The sequence below is a fragment of the Dasypus novemcinctus genome, chromosome 21 (genome assembly GCF_030445035.2).
Source record: "Dasypus novemcinctus isolate mDasNov1 chromosome 21, mDasNov1.1.hap2, whole genome shotgun sequence".
In the NCBI taxonomy this organism is placed as follows: domain Eukaryota; kingdom Metazoa; phylum Chordata; class Mammalia; order Cingulata; family Dasypodidae; genus Dasypus; species Dasypus novemcinctus.
In genome coordinates this window covers 21,438,181-21,452,130 of record NC_080693.1, presented here as the reverse complement: position 1 = coordinate 21,452,130, position 13,950 = coordinate 21,438,181, and the positions used below count along the sequence as shown (strand labels likewise).

Sequence of the window (13,950 nt, the reverse complement as noted above, 5' to 3'; positions counted from 1 at the left end):
CTCAAGGTGTTGGCAGTGCCATTCTCCCTTCCGAAGGCTCTAGAGAATAAATCTTACTTGCTGCTTGTTAGTGTCTGATGGCGGTTGGCAATCCTTGGCATTCCATGGCTTGTGACTACATTAACTCCAGTCTCTGCCTCTGTCTTTCTGTGGCTTTCTCTCTTGTGTGTCTCTATCTCTGTGTTTCTCTTCCCTTCTAATGAGGACACCAGTCATACTGGATGAAGGGCCGACCTGTGACCTCATCTTAACTAATAATATATCTGCAATGATCCATTTTCAAATAATGTCACATTTTGAGGTACTAGGGATTAGGACTTCAACATGTTTTTTGGAAGGGAGGGACATAATTCAGCCCATTACAAAGGCCCATTCAGTTACCTAATGCCATAGTTTTCAGACTGTCCATCTTCTTAGAACTTTGTTCCAAGTAAATCATACCATACTACAAAGACCAAAGTAAAAAATTAAAGTGACCTGCTCTGGATGCAGCTGGCCCTCCCTACAAAGCTGGCTGCTTTCAACTTCTACTCCAGGCTCCCCCATCAAGGTGGCTCTGAAAACCACAAAAGTAGTGAATTCCTATACAAAAAAAAGAGACCTTTGTTCAAGGTTGTGTCGTTTTCCCAAATTATTTAAAAATTAATGTAAATTTTAGTTTAAATATCAAGGAAAGAAGACATGAAGCTTTTTCTTTTGATTGCTTTTATCCTTCCATGCAGCATTTAATATGGCCAACAGTTCTTTTAACATCTTACAGCTCTCTATATATGCTGATTGGATTTTAGGAGGAAGATAATGGGCATAATAAAATGAAGTAGATACTTAACCTAAAACTTATTTGAGAAATCCAGAGTCAAGTTCAAGATTAGGACAAATGCAAGGGGACCATAAGGAATTAGAGTCAGGAATTAGCTGTTATCTGCAGAGATTTAGAATGAGGAGAGATGTGTTGGGAAGAGGCTGTGACATGGGGACAAACCATGGGATTGCAAGGATGGGAGAGCATGAGGCTATGTTCATTTTGGTTTAGAAACTATTGATCTGGCATAACCATGGGCTAAATACTGAGCTAGGCATTGGTAACACAGAGGTGACTAAAATAAGGTTTTGTCTGTAAGAGGAGCACAGGAAAATGGAGACACAGTAGTTGAGAAAAATCAGGGGTGGAAAGACAAAAACAGGCAACTTTAGTGAGGTGTTCTAAACGCCACAGTAATAGTGACATTGTTGTGTTATTGGGGGTGTGGAGAGGGTCCCCTAACTCAGCTGGGCTCTGGGAGAGGAGGGAGCATAGCATAAGAAGAAATGAATTTGGACTCTGGCACAGGAATTGGCCAGGGGAAGAAAGACAGGAAAGCACGTAGAGACAGAGAAAATGCTCAAGAGAGAAAGCAGAAGCTTCATATTATGAAAGGCACATTTTAAATCCTTGATCAGGATCACGGAGAAGATAAATAATTGATACCTAGCTTTCTCCTAAATGCCTCCTTTCCCCGCAGTCATTTCTGACACAGCTCTTGAGGTACCACCTCTTCTCCCTGCCTGCTCTGGTCTTTATTCCTCTCATTTACTGCATCAATCCCTTTGCTGTTATTTAGCTGGAGGTGGCTAATGATGGGACTCCAACGTGCCCCTGGCCTGGCCTGACTGTGACAGAATGGCTACCACTTTGCTGTGGGCATGTTTGTGAGAGCTGCAGCCCTGCAGACCCCTTTGGGTTGGGTGCAGGGGTAGGAGCCCAGCTCAGAAATGACTGCTGGGGCTGGGTCCGCAGGCCCTACGCACACATGCTGGTGATGGGACTTTTCATATGGACAGCTCTTCTAACATTAGGGTGCCTAATCTACTGGGGATATTCAGTAAATATTAGCGGCTGTGGCCACTGATCTTCCCAGAGTCATTTCCCTCTCATTAGTTTTCTCAGGTTGCTTTTTATTCCTGAATCAAGGGCAGACATGCATAAAAAGAGTTGCCCCAGATTAAATAGAAGGTGACTTGAATGTCACCACACTCTTTATGCTTCTTCCCCTGTTTAAGTTTTTCTACCTTCCACTCTGCTTTATGCCTTTTCTCTTGTGCCTGGCTCTCACATTTGTTTCTTTACTGCTTATCCCTCTCCTTTCCTTTCACTAACTCCTCTCTCTTCCTCCTCTTTCTACTTGTCTCCCCTCCTTCTCTCTTTTGTCCCCCCCACCCCCGTCTCTTTTTATTTATCTCCCAAATGTTTGCCCACGCTCATCTCCCTTGCCCTTTGCTGTCTTCCTCCTCCCCCATCTTTTCCCTTTTGCAGCTCTAGGCGGTGGGACTCAGGACTATCGATTACTCTTCTAGTGTATTTTGTGGAGCCCTTTAGTTAACATTCTGTGTATCTCTGTGATCGATGCTGTTTGAAATGGGATTAATCTGCTTCTCTCTAGGAGGAATTAGCATGAATTTAGCCTTAGTCATCTTGCTGTTCTAATACAATATATGGTCATCAAGATGTCAGCAGCTGCAATTAAGAAATACACAAAGCCCAATTAATAAAATGGCATCAACATATCTACCGCCTGTTTGCTCACATCAAGTGACACCTTGTGAAGAGCCAGCTTTTAACCTCCACAGTTATCCTGGATTTTTCCCCTCCGATGGTGTGACTTTTTTCGCTCTTTCACCCTTTTACACAAGAGAATTTTGTTGTACAGATCGACTCTGCCCCTCTCTGTGCCTGCTACATGAAGGAGAGGTGCTGGGAAGGAGGCAGTATATTGCCGAGCAGTTTTCAGCAGCTCTGTAGTACATGGATTAATTGCATTCTCGGGAAACCACCGTCCTCTTCCTCAAACTTCTCACAGCCATGACACAGCTAATCTCATAGAGAGCTAACACTTGGGAAGGGAAAGGGGAAAAGAAAGGGAAAGGGAAGGATAGAAAAATAAAGAACTAACATTTTTCAAGGGCCCGTCTTCACGACGAAACCTGCATCCTTGTAATCATAAAGAACTATGTATCAATCCCCTTATTTTAACAAATGAGCACAGATAAGTTTGATACATAAATTAACTTGTCTGTAGTCACCCAGCCCGTAGAGGTTTAGCTGGGATTCTTATCCAGAGACATATTGTTCCAAGTATATGGTCTTTCCACCAAACTTCAGTATCTCCCAGGGAATTCTAAAGGTTGGGATCCCTCCTTCCCTCCTTCCCTTCCTTCCTTCCTACCATTTTAAGGGGCCATAATGGTTTTATGGTTTTATTCTGCCCTTGTACATTCTGTTTTTACCATATGATTTCTAGGTCCTTTTATCTAAAAAGTTATTTGGGTAAGCTTCTAATTCTCATTCCACAAAAGGGCCTTTTTTGACTTTATAACTTACTAAGGAAATCCCAAAAGTGTAGACAATCTTTGCAATGTTAACGAATAGTCAGAAATTGAAGAGGAAAATGGTCATTCAGTAGCCTAATTCCTTCCTTCACCCTGCGTTCCTGCTCTATGCTCCAGGACACACACACACAGAGTTCATATTTTTGTGCCATAATATTGTAGATTCTGCAAATCCCGTTTATGTTTCTGCCTGCAGCCTCTTCCCTCCAAACAATGCAGCAAGGCGCTTGGAGAGAACCCCTCATTTCTTTCATTATAGAACTGCTGTAAAGCTGTGATTCACTTGGAGACAAAATGATTTCCCGCTGAGGCTTTATGTGAAGCGATTAGCAGGGAGATAGGTAATAAGCTGACCTAATATACACTGCATTTCCTTTTGCTCTTTCCACAATCTCCAGCCACTGAGCCGCCTCCTTTCATTCCAGGCCTAATTGGGCCAACTTCCCTTTAGCCCTGCTTGAACATGTATGTGGTCACATATAAGATCATTAGCTGAATAAAGTCGGCTGCCATGGAAAGGTAAAGAAAACAGACTTTTCCTCCAATGACCTTTAGAGATTTTCATCTATGAATGTATTCTTTGTGCTTTCTCTTAATGAATTCCAAAGACATTTCTTTCAAGATGGGCAGTGTGACCTCTGCTTCGAGATGGGGTTGCCGTTTGTCAGACCTGCTGTTATTCCTGATTTTGATTCTTCCCTTCACAGACCGTAGCACAAACTCTTTTACCCTTCACCGTCACTGAATGTTGCACTGTCTTGTAAGCTGCTCCAGACCCCAGGGCTCTTTGTGATACCAGCTTCTGTAGGAGCACCCTAATGGCCCCTTTATAAGCTGTTATGCATCTCCTAGCCACCAAGCTGATGTAATGACATTAGTATGATCATAAGTAATTTTGGAGGGTAACATTTATTGAAGTCCCACAAGTGACCCTTTCATGTAACTCTGTAACCCCACATCAAGTTAAGTTTTATTGTCCCCATTTACAAGCTAGTAAACTGAGACTTGAAAAAACTCAAGTGTCTTGCTTTAGGCCATGTAGCTAATAAATAGCAGAGCCACAGTTATGTGAACCTGGGTTTCTTTGGCCCTAAATCCCGAGTCATGTCCTTGAAATTGATATTTTTAGCCTATATCCAGTATAATGAATTTCACATTTACTCCTTCAGTCAACAAAAAATAAATATTAAAAATACCATTTAGGAAAGCAGGTGTAGCTCAAACACGAGCACATGGGAGGCCTGGGTTTGGTTTCTCGTGCCTTCTGGAGAAGATGAGTAAGACAGTGAGCTGGCACAATGGGCTGGCCTGGCGGGCTGATGCAATGAGATAATGCAACAAGGAGACACAAAGAATAAACACAATGAGAGAGACAATAAAGCAGAAAGCAGAGATGGCTGAAGCGATTGAGCACCTCTATCCCACATGGGAGGTCCCAGGTTCGATTCCTGGTGCCTCCTAAAGAGAAGACAAGCAGACACAGCAAATGGGCACAAAGAGCAGAGAGCAAGCACAAGCAACAAGGAGAGGGGGAATAAATAAATAAATCTTTTTTTAAAAATGAGGCAAAAATTTTAAAAAAATTTTAAATACTATTTAAACTTCTTATTGGTTTAACTTGCCTTTTATCTGTTTTGTGAGGATTTTGAAATAAATATTTAAATATTTAAATATTTTATGAATGAAATATGTAATCATGGTCAATGTGATAAATCTGTTTCTACTAGTGTGAGACAATTTCTTACCTGCTTCTGGAATCTTTCCTACAATTCTGCTGACATCAAACTTCTACTAAAATCCAGACAGTGGTGGAGAACTCATTACCTCTCTTAACAGCCTATATACTATGATTGGACATTTCCAGGCATTAGATAGTTCTGTTTTTATCAAATTGAACCATGTAAAATTGCCAGTTTTTAGGTCAGAGCAGTCAGTTAGCAGCAATTTCATATGTTTAACCTGTATCTTGGGGCCAGCTGTGCTTCACTTGTTTGCTTTAGTTCTGCCCTCAGAGTAGAATTACACAGAGTTCTGCCTTGCACCTTACCAAGGCCCTTCAGACATTTAGAAGTGCAGTTCCTCCATGCTTTGTAATTTCCTTCTGTTGTCCAATTTTCCTTGATTTTACCATTTGTTCTTTGGAGGTCATGGTTCCCACATTCTCTATCACCCTGTCACCTCCTGGAACTGCTGTAACAAAGTTAGAGGCTAAAGAGAACATATTCATTCAACAAACATTTGTTCAGTGTCAGAAACTTTTCTAGGTACTGGGGATACAGTAGTACATTTTGGGGTATTTAAAATCCACTGAGGAAGAAGGACAGACAATAAACAAATGATATGTTATAATGCCAAGTGTGATAGAACTCTGAAGAAAACTAAAGCAAGGTAAGGAGCTAGAGTCCCAGGGAAAGATGGAGTAAGGAAGCTCTTTTCATTGTGGGGTAAGGAAAGGCCCAGGACCTTGATGAGAGCTCCAATAAATGTGTTATTCACCATGTTTCCTTAGCTAGACAAAATTATGTAAATATCCATTGTTATGGGTGACCATAGTTTCTCCTAAAACAGAATAATCAAATATTTCTCAAATACCTATGATTTACCTGTTGGCTTGGAGATGAATCACCTCCCTGTGACCACACAAGACCAGGCTTCAAAGTATTCTTGAGAAATAAAATAGCATAAAAAAATTATCAGTTACTTTTCTGATGTCATCAAACCTATCAAAATGGATCTGCCTTTTAAAATGGCTAGAGAGTACTTGCTAAAATTGAAACTGACATCCATGGAATAATGAAGAATGTGTATACTGAGGTTATGTTACATAGCACAAATATGCTTCTTCTATAACACTCATTACAACCAAGTACCTTGTGAGAGATTCAAATTAGTATCTAATTCCGTTTTATTGAAATAAAATTCATTTCTGTGTTCTCCCCAGAATATAAAATTGAATGTTTAAAAAATACTGACTGCCCCATTTCCAACCATTGGTTGCAAGACTCCCTAGTTTCAGCGTGTCTTTCTGTGGCTAGTGTCACTGCTTTTCCTCATGTCTTCTCCTCTGCTTCAACTATTAGCCAGTAGCCATGCCTGAACACAGGTGGGCCAAAATGGGGTTGTTAGACAGGTCCCCTTGGCGGCATGAGTATCCGTCTGACAGAGTGGGAAAAGTCAGTTACTTCTTGCTATTTCTCAGTGCCTCTGTCAAGTGCTGCTGGTCGTGGTGTTTCAGCAAGAGAAAGGTGCCAGGGAGCCCGATAGCCTGAAGGGAATTTCCAGGAGTGGTACCCAGGACCTACTGTGTGTTTACAGTCTTGCTCTTGCCCTTTGAACCTGCACTCAAGGTGGAAGACCCCCACCCTAGGTACAAACCAAATGTTTGACAAAAATGGCGCAAAGGTAGCCTGTATTTCCACTTACCTTTTGAAGGGGCAGGTACATAGGTTGGAAGATGTAAAGGGAATCAAATCTTGATTTGGAGATCTTTGTGATGATAGACAGGAAGTCATGAGCAATAAATACAATCTTTCATGTGAGATGTATTCAGCAACCTTCTGACTTGTCCTTCTAGAGGTGAAGCAGGCATCCACAGGTTCAGGAAGGGATCTTCCTGGAAGATTTTGGACTATGTTGTCCACCTCTCCTTCACTTCTGAGCACAGCTGGGACACTGCTATATCAGCAACAGAGATAGTAATAAGCATTTACTGCTTAATTACTGTGTACCAGACACTGACCTAAATCCTATGTCTACATTAACTTATTTAACTCAGAACAATTCTGTGAGTATTATTATTATCCTGTTACAGATAAAGAAACCAAACCAGAGATCTTAAGTAATTGCCCACTGTCACCCATCTGATGGTGTGTATGCTTGGAAAGGGTATGCTGCAAGAGATTTCTTTTCTTGGCAGAAGTAGCTGTGAGAATGTTGGTGTCATCCTCTGGGCTTGTCCTTAGGACTATTTGGAAGATCCACTTTCCTGTCAATATCCTCCAAGATAGCTGTCATTCTAAAACCAGAGCCACCTGATTTGTTTGAATTGATTTTTAAAATTGGTAGGAAAGCCACCAATCAGGGAAATAACTTTATTTTTATTATGTTTTATTATTTATTAGAGAACATGGAGGCTGAAACATAAATTTGATATGTTTTGTTTGTGATTTTATTCATCTGCATTCTCCCTTTGCTTTGTTGTCCAGTTTAACCAAGAGTTGTTTATACCAACCAAATCTAATAATAAGGTTACAAAACTAATCAGGCTTCACATTTTCCTAAGCAACTACCATCCCTATACCATCCTTACTGTCCCCATATTAATTTGAACATCATTTTATGTTATTACTATTTTTTTTTAACTCTTTTGTGAATTGTCCCCACAGGATCTTCTGAAAACAACCTTGGATTTCCACAAACTGGCAAAACTCGAGTTTAGTGGCATCAGGGGGAATGCCTTAAGTCAGGAGGTGCAGCAAATGTATGAGGAATTCCAAGATATGTACAAGGTCTTCTCAGAGTCCTCCTATGACTGCTTGGATCCCCAAAGCATGGTAGGTCCTGTAAGGCTAAATAGCAAGACTTCTCCCTTGTCAGATGCCAGTGGCCTAAGGGTCTAGGAATTTATTTGCATTTTCTTAGACCATTTCCTTTGACTCTGTGGTCCTATGATTTTCTCCAAGGATTCTCACTCCTAACCAATCTTTGTGTCAGAAGAAAGATCAGGGAGGGCTGTTTCCTCTGTTAACTGCTCCCAGCTGGTAACTAAGGCTTCAGAGATGCTAAGCTGGCTGTGGGATTATAGTGATGGCTAGAGCTGCCCTGTGGCTTCAAACCTTTTAAACTGGGAGGAGAGACTACTATGGGAATGCCTGGCACACCGAGATAGAATTTTATTAGTGACTTGGGGAAGTGAAGCTATCAGCTAGTTCTTCTGAGCTGATCCTGGTTCCCAAGGAAGTACTCTAGATTAGGAAAGGGCTAGTGTCTTAGTTTTCCTGAGCTGCTATCACAAATACTACACAATGAGTTGGCTTAAACAATGGGGATTTATTGGCTCACAGTTTTCAGGCTAGGAGAAATCCAAAACCAAGGGTCAGCAAGATAATTCTTCGTCCCCCAAAGCTGTAACATTCTGGGGCTTGCTGTCAGCAATCCTTGGGGTTCCTCAGCTTGTATCTCAGCTTCTCGTCACATGGTGATATCCTTACCTTTCTCTTCTGGGTTCCATTGGCTACCAGCTTCTGGCTGGTATTTATCATACTATGTCTGACTTTCTTCTGTTTATAGAGGACTCCAGCAATCTGGATTAAGGTCCACCCTCATTGAGTTGGTCCACACTTTAGCTAAGGATAACATCTTTGAGAAATCCTATTCACAATGGATTCATACCCATCATAATGTGGGTTAGAATAAGATCATGTCTAAACTCGGGTACATAATTCAATCTATATCTAGAGTTACATTTTCTGGAACTGGGAAACAAAAGCCCAAGCCTCACTTGTAGTCTGGGAAAGCTGAGACTTGAGACAAGGTCAACCAGTAAGTCTAAGCTCACAGGAGAAACAAGAAAATAAGACTAGTATAAAAACAAAACTGAGAAGGGTGTAGCAAACTTACTGGAGAAAGAATTTTAAGAGTTTATGGGAGGAAAGGAGAAAGAAAGTAGGGGAGGAATTTGCTCTGAGCACCCTCAGATATCTTGGGTGATCTTAGTTGGCCAAACCCAGGGAGATACCACTTGCTAAAAATTTCATTAGTGAAAAGTAGGGAAAAAAAAGAAGATGGGCACAAAGGAAGATACATGCCATGTGTTTGCTATCATATAATAAAACAAAGCAAAACAAAATCCTTTAAAGGGGGAAGGGAACTAGAAGGAAACATACCATAGTGCTAACGCAGTTGAGTTAGAAAGTAGAACTAACTACATCATGTTTGCTACTTTTCTTTATTTTGTGGTAAGAATATGCATTATGAACTGTTATAAGGCCATATTAAATAATTCCACAGATTAGAGACTTGAGTTAACAATGAACCTTTGAATATTACTACAATAGTTGGGATATACTTATACTAAAAACTACTCATTGTTTATCTGAAATTCAAATTTTATTTTATTTGTTAAATTTGACTACCTTAGGAATAATGACTTAGTTGCTGTCTTAACCAACTGAGGTATGGTTAGAAGAAATAGAGTATGTATTAGTATAATTAGATTACTTTCCTCCTGAGGGCTAGATTAGTTCAACTATACTGAAAAAATAGGACTTTTGAGTTGGAGGAGAGAAGAAAGAATGTGGAAATGCTGAAATAGCCCTATCTCTGGGGATGTTGCTGCTGAGGTGACTTTTGAAGTGGCATGAGCTGGCACTATAGTGAGGAAGAAGGGGCTTCTGTGAGGGGAAGAAAGGGGCAGAGACAGGGCGGTAAGAGGATACCAACTTCACATTTGATTCACTTTGCCATTTTGCCTAGAGTGCCCAGAAAAATAAATGCTGCAAAAATGGGTAGTTATCTACATGAATTAAAAACTTAGTCATGCCAAGGTAAATTTTAAAAAATTAAAGTAAATCCTTGGTGCAATTGATTTAAGTACAAAGGTTAGTAGTAAAGAGCAGAGTGAGATTGGCTTCCAGAAAATCATTTCATTCGTATTTATGTGTGGTGTCTCTCCAGGAATTTGAAAATGATGTTTCTGAATTTAACCAGAGAATAGAAGATCTTGATCGAAGACTGGGTTCTATCTTCATTCAAGCCTTTGACAATACATCTAGTTTGGAACATGCCTTTAAGGTTTGTACCAGTAGGGAAGGAACCCTCCACCCCTGTGCCCAATGACCCCCATCCTTGTTAGCAAAGGAGCAGGATGTTCTTCCAACTGTAATGTTCCTGAAAATGTTATTCATTTCAGTCTGGTAGAGAAGGTATTGTGAGTGTCCTAGGGCAGGATGGTTTACAGAACTGGCCTTCTCAGACTGATTACTATGCTTTTCTAAAAGCGTGACAAAGTAAAGATACCTTTAAAAAGAGTTTCTTCTGGAGTGCTTTCTTTGGGTACCCTTTGGGAATGTCTACTCTAGTCACAGTCCTGAAACCATGACTCAGCAAATTAATGGCTGCATAGCTCCTGCTGTTAGGTTGATTCAAACTAAACATCTTACCTAATAATTGATTATAGGATTTTGAAAGAATAACTAGAAAAAGAAGACCTGTGCTCTTGTCCTACTTTGCACTGATCAGCTGGAACAAGGAATATGGAGGAGAGGGATAAGTAGATACAAGGCTAAACAACAAAGAGGCAAATGGGGTCAACCCAGCTTCCAATTTTTGACCACGTGAATGTAATTTTGAGAATGGGCATATCCATATCATAACCACTGACTTAAAATAAAGTTGAACAAACTTTTATTGTAAAGGACCAGATAATAACTCTTTCAGTCTTTGCAGGCCATGTATACTCTCTGTCATGTGTTCTTCTGTGTTTTTTTTTTTTTTAATGCATTTTAAAATGTAAAAACTATGCCCAAAGTCGATAGGCCAGGTTTGGCCAGGTTTTGTTGCCTGCCAACTGTAGATTCCCAGTCCTGACAAAAGCATAAGTTGGAGATGGGAGGTTCAAATACAAGGCAAGTTTAGAAGTAGGATATTGGTATGTTCTAAATATAACTGGAGTCCTACATGACCCCATCTCAGTGTAGCATCACAATCAAAGAAATGTGATCTGACAACCAAAAAGTAATTAAAAGCATTAAAGCATTTCGCATTTTGATTTGGGTGCTCTGGGAAATACCAACAGGTTATGGCAGTTTTCATTCTCAGAAAAACATCTTCGAAAGCATCCTGACCACCACTGCTCATCTTTGGCAGCTGCTCTCTGAAACTCTTTTTTGTTCTCACCCATAAATTTTAGTCCTCTAATTCTCCCCCAACATCTTGCCTACTTAGCTTCTTTTATTTTTCTCCATCATCACACTCCTTCTGTTTTAACTCTGTGATATATATCAACTTAACTTCTCTGATTGCCTTAGTTTTCTCTTTGCTTTACCCTATATCTATATTATTACAAAAAAAAAAAAAAAAGAGTGCCTGGTAGCTGACCCAGCAGACAGGAATACTTCCCTTTTATAAGCCAAAGGAGAGGGGGAAATACTGAATATTTATATATTACTAATTACTGATCCAGTTACACAATAATGGGTTTGACCTCTCTTACATTGGCAGGTATATGAAGGGAAAACCAGGAAGCAAGTTTTGTTTTTTTTTAATCCATAAGAAACTTTGTTTTTAGAGAAGTTTTAGATTACAGAAAAATCACAAAAGTATCAGTGGCCATGGGAGTTGCTGAAGGCAGAGAAAGGGAAAAAGAGGTATGATATGGGGGCATTTTTGGGACTTGGAGTTGTCCTGAATTATATTGCAGGGACAGATGCAGGACATTGTATGTCCTGCTATAACCCACTGAATGGACTGGGAGAGAGTGTAAACTACAACATAAACTGTAATCCATGCTGTGTAGCAGTGCTCCAAAATGTATTCATCAAATGCAGTGAATATACCACACTAATGAAAGAAGTTGTTGATGTGGGAGGAGTTGGGGTTGTGGGGAATGGGGTATATGGGAACCTCTTATATTTTTTTAATGTAATATTTTGTGTGATTTATGTATCTTGGGAAAAAAAAGAAAATTTAAAAAATTGTAAGAAAAAAAAGAGTATAGGGGAGGGAAGTGGACATGGCTCAAGCAATTGGGCTCCTACCTACCAAATGGGAGGTCCTGGATTTGGTTCCTGGTACCTCCTGGAGAAGACAAGCAAGCTGGTGCAATGGGCATGCACAGCAAGCTGATACAACAAGGAGATACAAGGAGGAAAGACAATGAGAGACCCAACAAAGCAGGGAGTCCTAATGCCTCCTAAAGAGAAGACAAGGGAAGCGGACTTGGCACAATGGATAGGGCATCCGCCTACCACATGGGAGGTCCGTGGTTCAAACCCCGGGCCTCTTTGACCTGTGTGGAGCTGGCCCATGTGCTGTGCTGATGCATGCAAGGAGTACTGTGCTACGCAGGGGCATAGGGGAGCCCCACCCACAAGGAGTGCGCCCCATAAGGACAGCTGCCCAGCGCAAAAGAAAGTGCAGCCTGCCCAGGAATGGCACCACACACACGGAGACCTGACACAACAAGATGACGCAACAAAAAGAAACACAGATTCCCAGTGCTGCTGATAAGGATAGAAGCGGTCAGAGAACACACAGCGAGTGGACACAGAGAGCAGACAGTGGGGAGTGGAGGAGGGGAAGTAGAGAGAAATAAAAATAAATAAATTTTTAAAATAAATAAGTGAGTAAAAAGAAGACAAGCAGACACAGAAAGCACACAGCAAATGGACATGGAGCAGACAGCAAGCCCAAACAATGGGAGGGTGGAGGTGGGGAATAAATAAATAAAATAAACCTTAAAAAAAAAAAGTATAGGGGATTCCCATATAACCCTCCCCCCCCCACATACACATATACACATTTTCCCCTCTTATTAACATCTTACATTACTGAGGTACATTTGTTACAATTGATGAACCAAATTGAAGCATTTAAATAGACCTTGATTAGGAAGCAAGTTTCATGTAACCTTGGAAAGGTTAAATCTATGACATTTTTTCTTTTCTTTCTCTGCCTTCTCTGCAGCTGCTAGAAATCTCAGGGAATCTCCTTGAAAGACCACTAATAGCACAGGATACATCTCATAAATACCTGGTCCTTATCAGAATGTTCAACAAAGACCTGGATGCTGTGAGGATCATCTACATTCAGTACATCCATGAGGAAGCAGAACTTGGTAGGCCTGGTTGCCAGGAATTCATAGGGGGGAGTTCTGTTACAAGAAAGTACTGCTCACTCCTTTTGCATCTGTTAAATGTACACATATGGATCCATGACTTTCCCAAGAAAAGCAAGCACAGACTTATTGCTTGAAATTCCAGGCCAGCTGAGATGATGATTTTAGAGTTCACAGAGCTGTGGATTTCCTGGTATGTGGCTGAGATTGCCAGGCTGACCCAAAGCAGGAAGGTCTTGATGACCTCTGGTAAATGGAGACCTTGAAATATGTTTGAGTTGTGTTGTAAGATCATTATTGCCACACTGATTCATCTTCAACATTCCTCATTGCCACAGTAGACTTTTACACACCTGAGAAAAGTTTCTCATCCCTTCCAATGCCATAGCAACCATGCATGTAGTGGGAGAAATAGCAGGATCCTGACAAAGGTAGTCCCATGTTGAGATACACAGTTGCCATTTTTATTGCAGTTTCCGTGTGCCCTGTCTTATTTGTTTGAAAGTTAAAAGTCAAACACCAGTTCAATTCTGTTTTACAGACGTTTTTTGTGCCCTTGCTATATGTTAAGCACATATATAGATACTATTTGCAGGAATGGCAGGGATAAAGGAATTAATGCCAAAAGGTGGTCCTTGAGATGGATGTGAGCACAGTTAAGAATAGTGTATAAATGAATGTGAGAAATGTTTGACTAGAATTACAAAGAACTGTAACAAAATAAGATGAATTGTGGCTGGGAAATCCCA

At 40.6% G+C, this 13,950-nt stretch overlaps 1 protein-coding gene across 3 annotated transcripts in view; it reads left to right on the top strand.

The window, feature by feature from the left end:
- DNAH9 (dynein axonemal heavy chain 9) overlaps positions 1 to 13,950 on the top strand; it is a 357,462-nt gene that overhangs the window by 15,549 nt on the left and 327,963 nt on the right. For all 3 annotated transcript variants that reach the window (XR_011646782.1, XM_058283466.1, XM_058283464.1), the window contains exons 7-9: positions 7,752 to 7,919; positions 10,042 to 10,158; positions 13,051 to 13,201. Coding sequence is in view for 2 of the 3 variants with exons in the window: in XM_058283466.1 (XP_058139449.1) it covers positions 7,752 to 7,919; positions 10,042 to 10,158; positions 13,051 to 13,201 (436 nt within the window). In the remaining variant the exon portion in view is untranslated. The remainder of the gene's footprint in view (positions 1 to 7,751; positions 7,920 to 10,041; positions 10,159 to 13,050; positions 13,202 to 13,950) is intronic.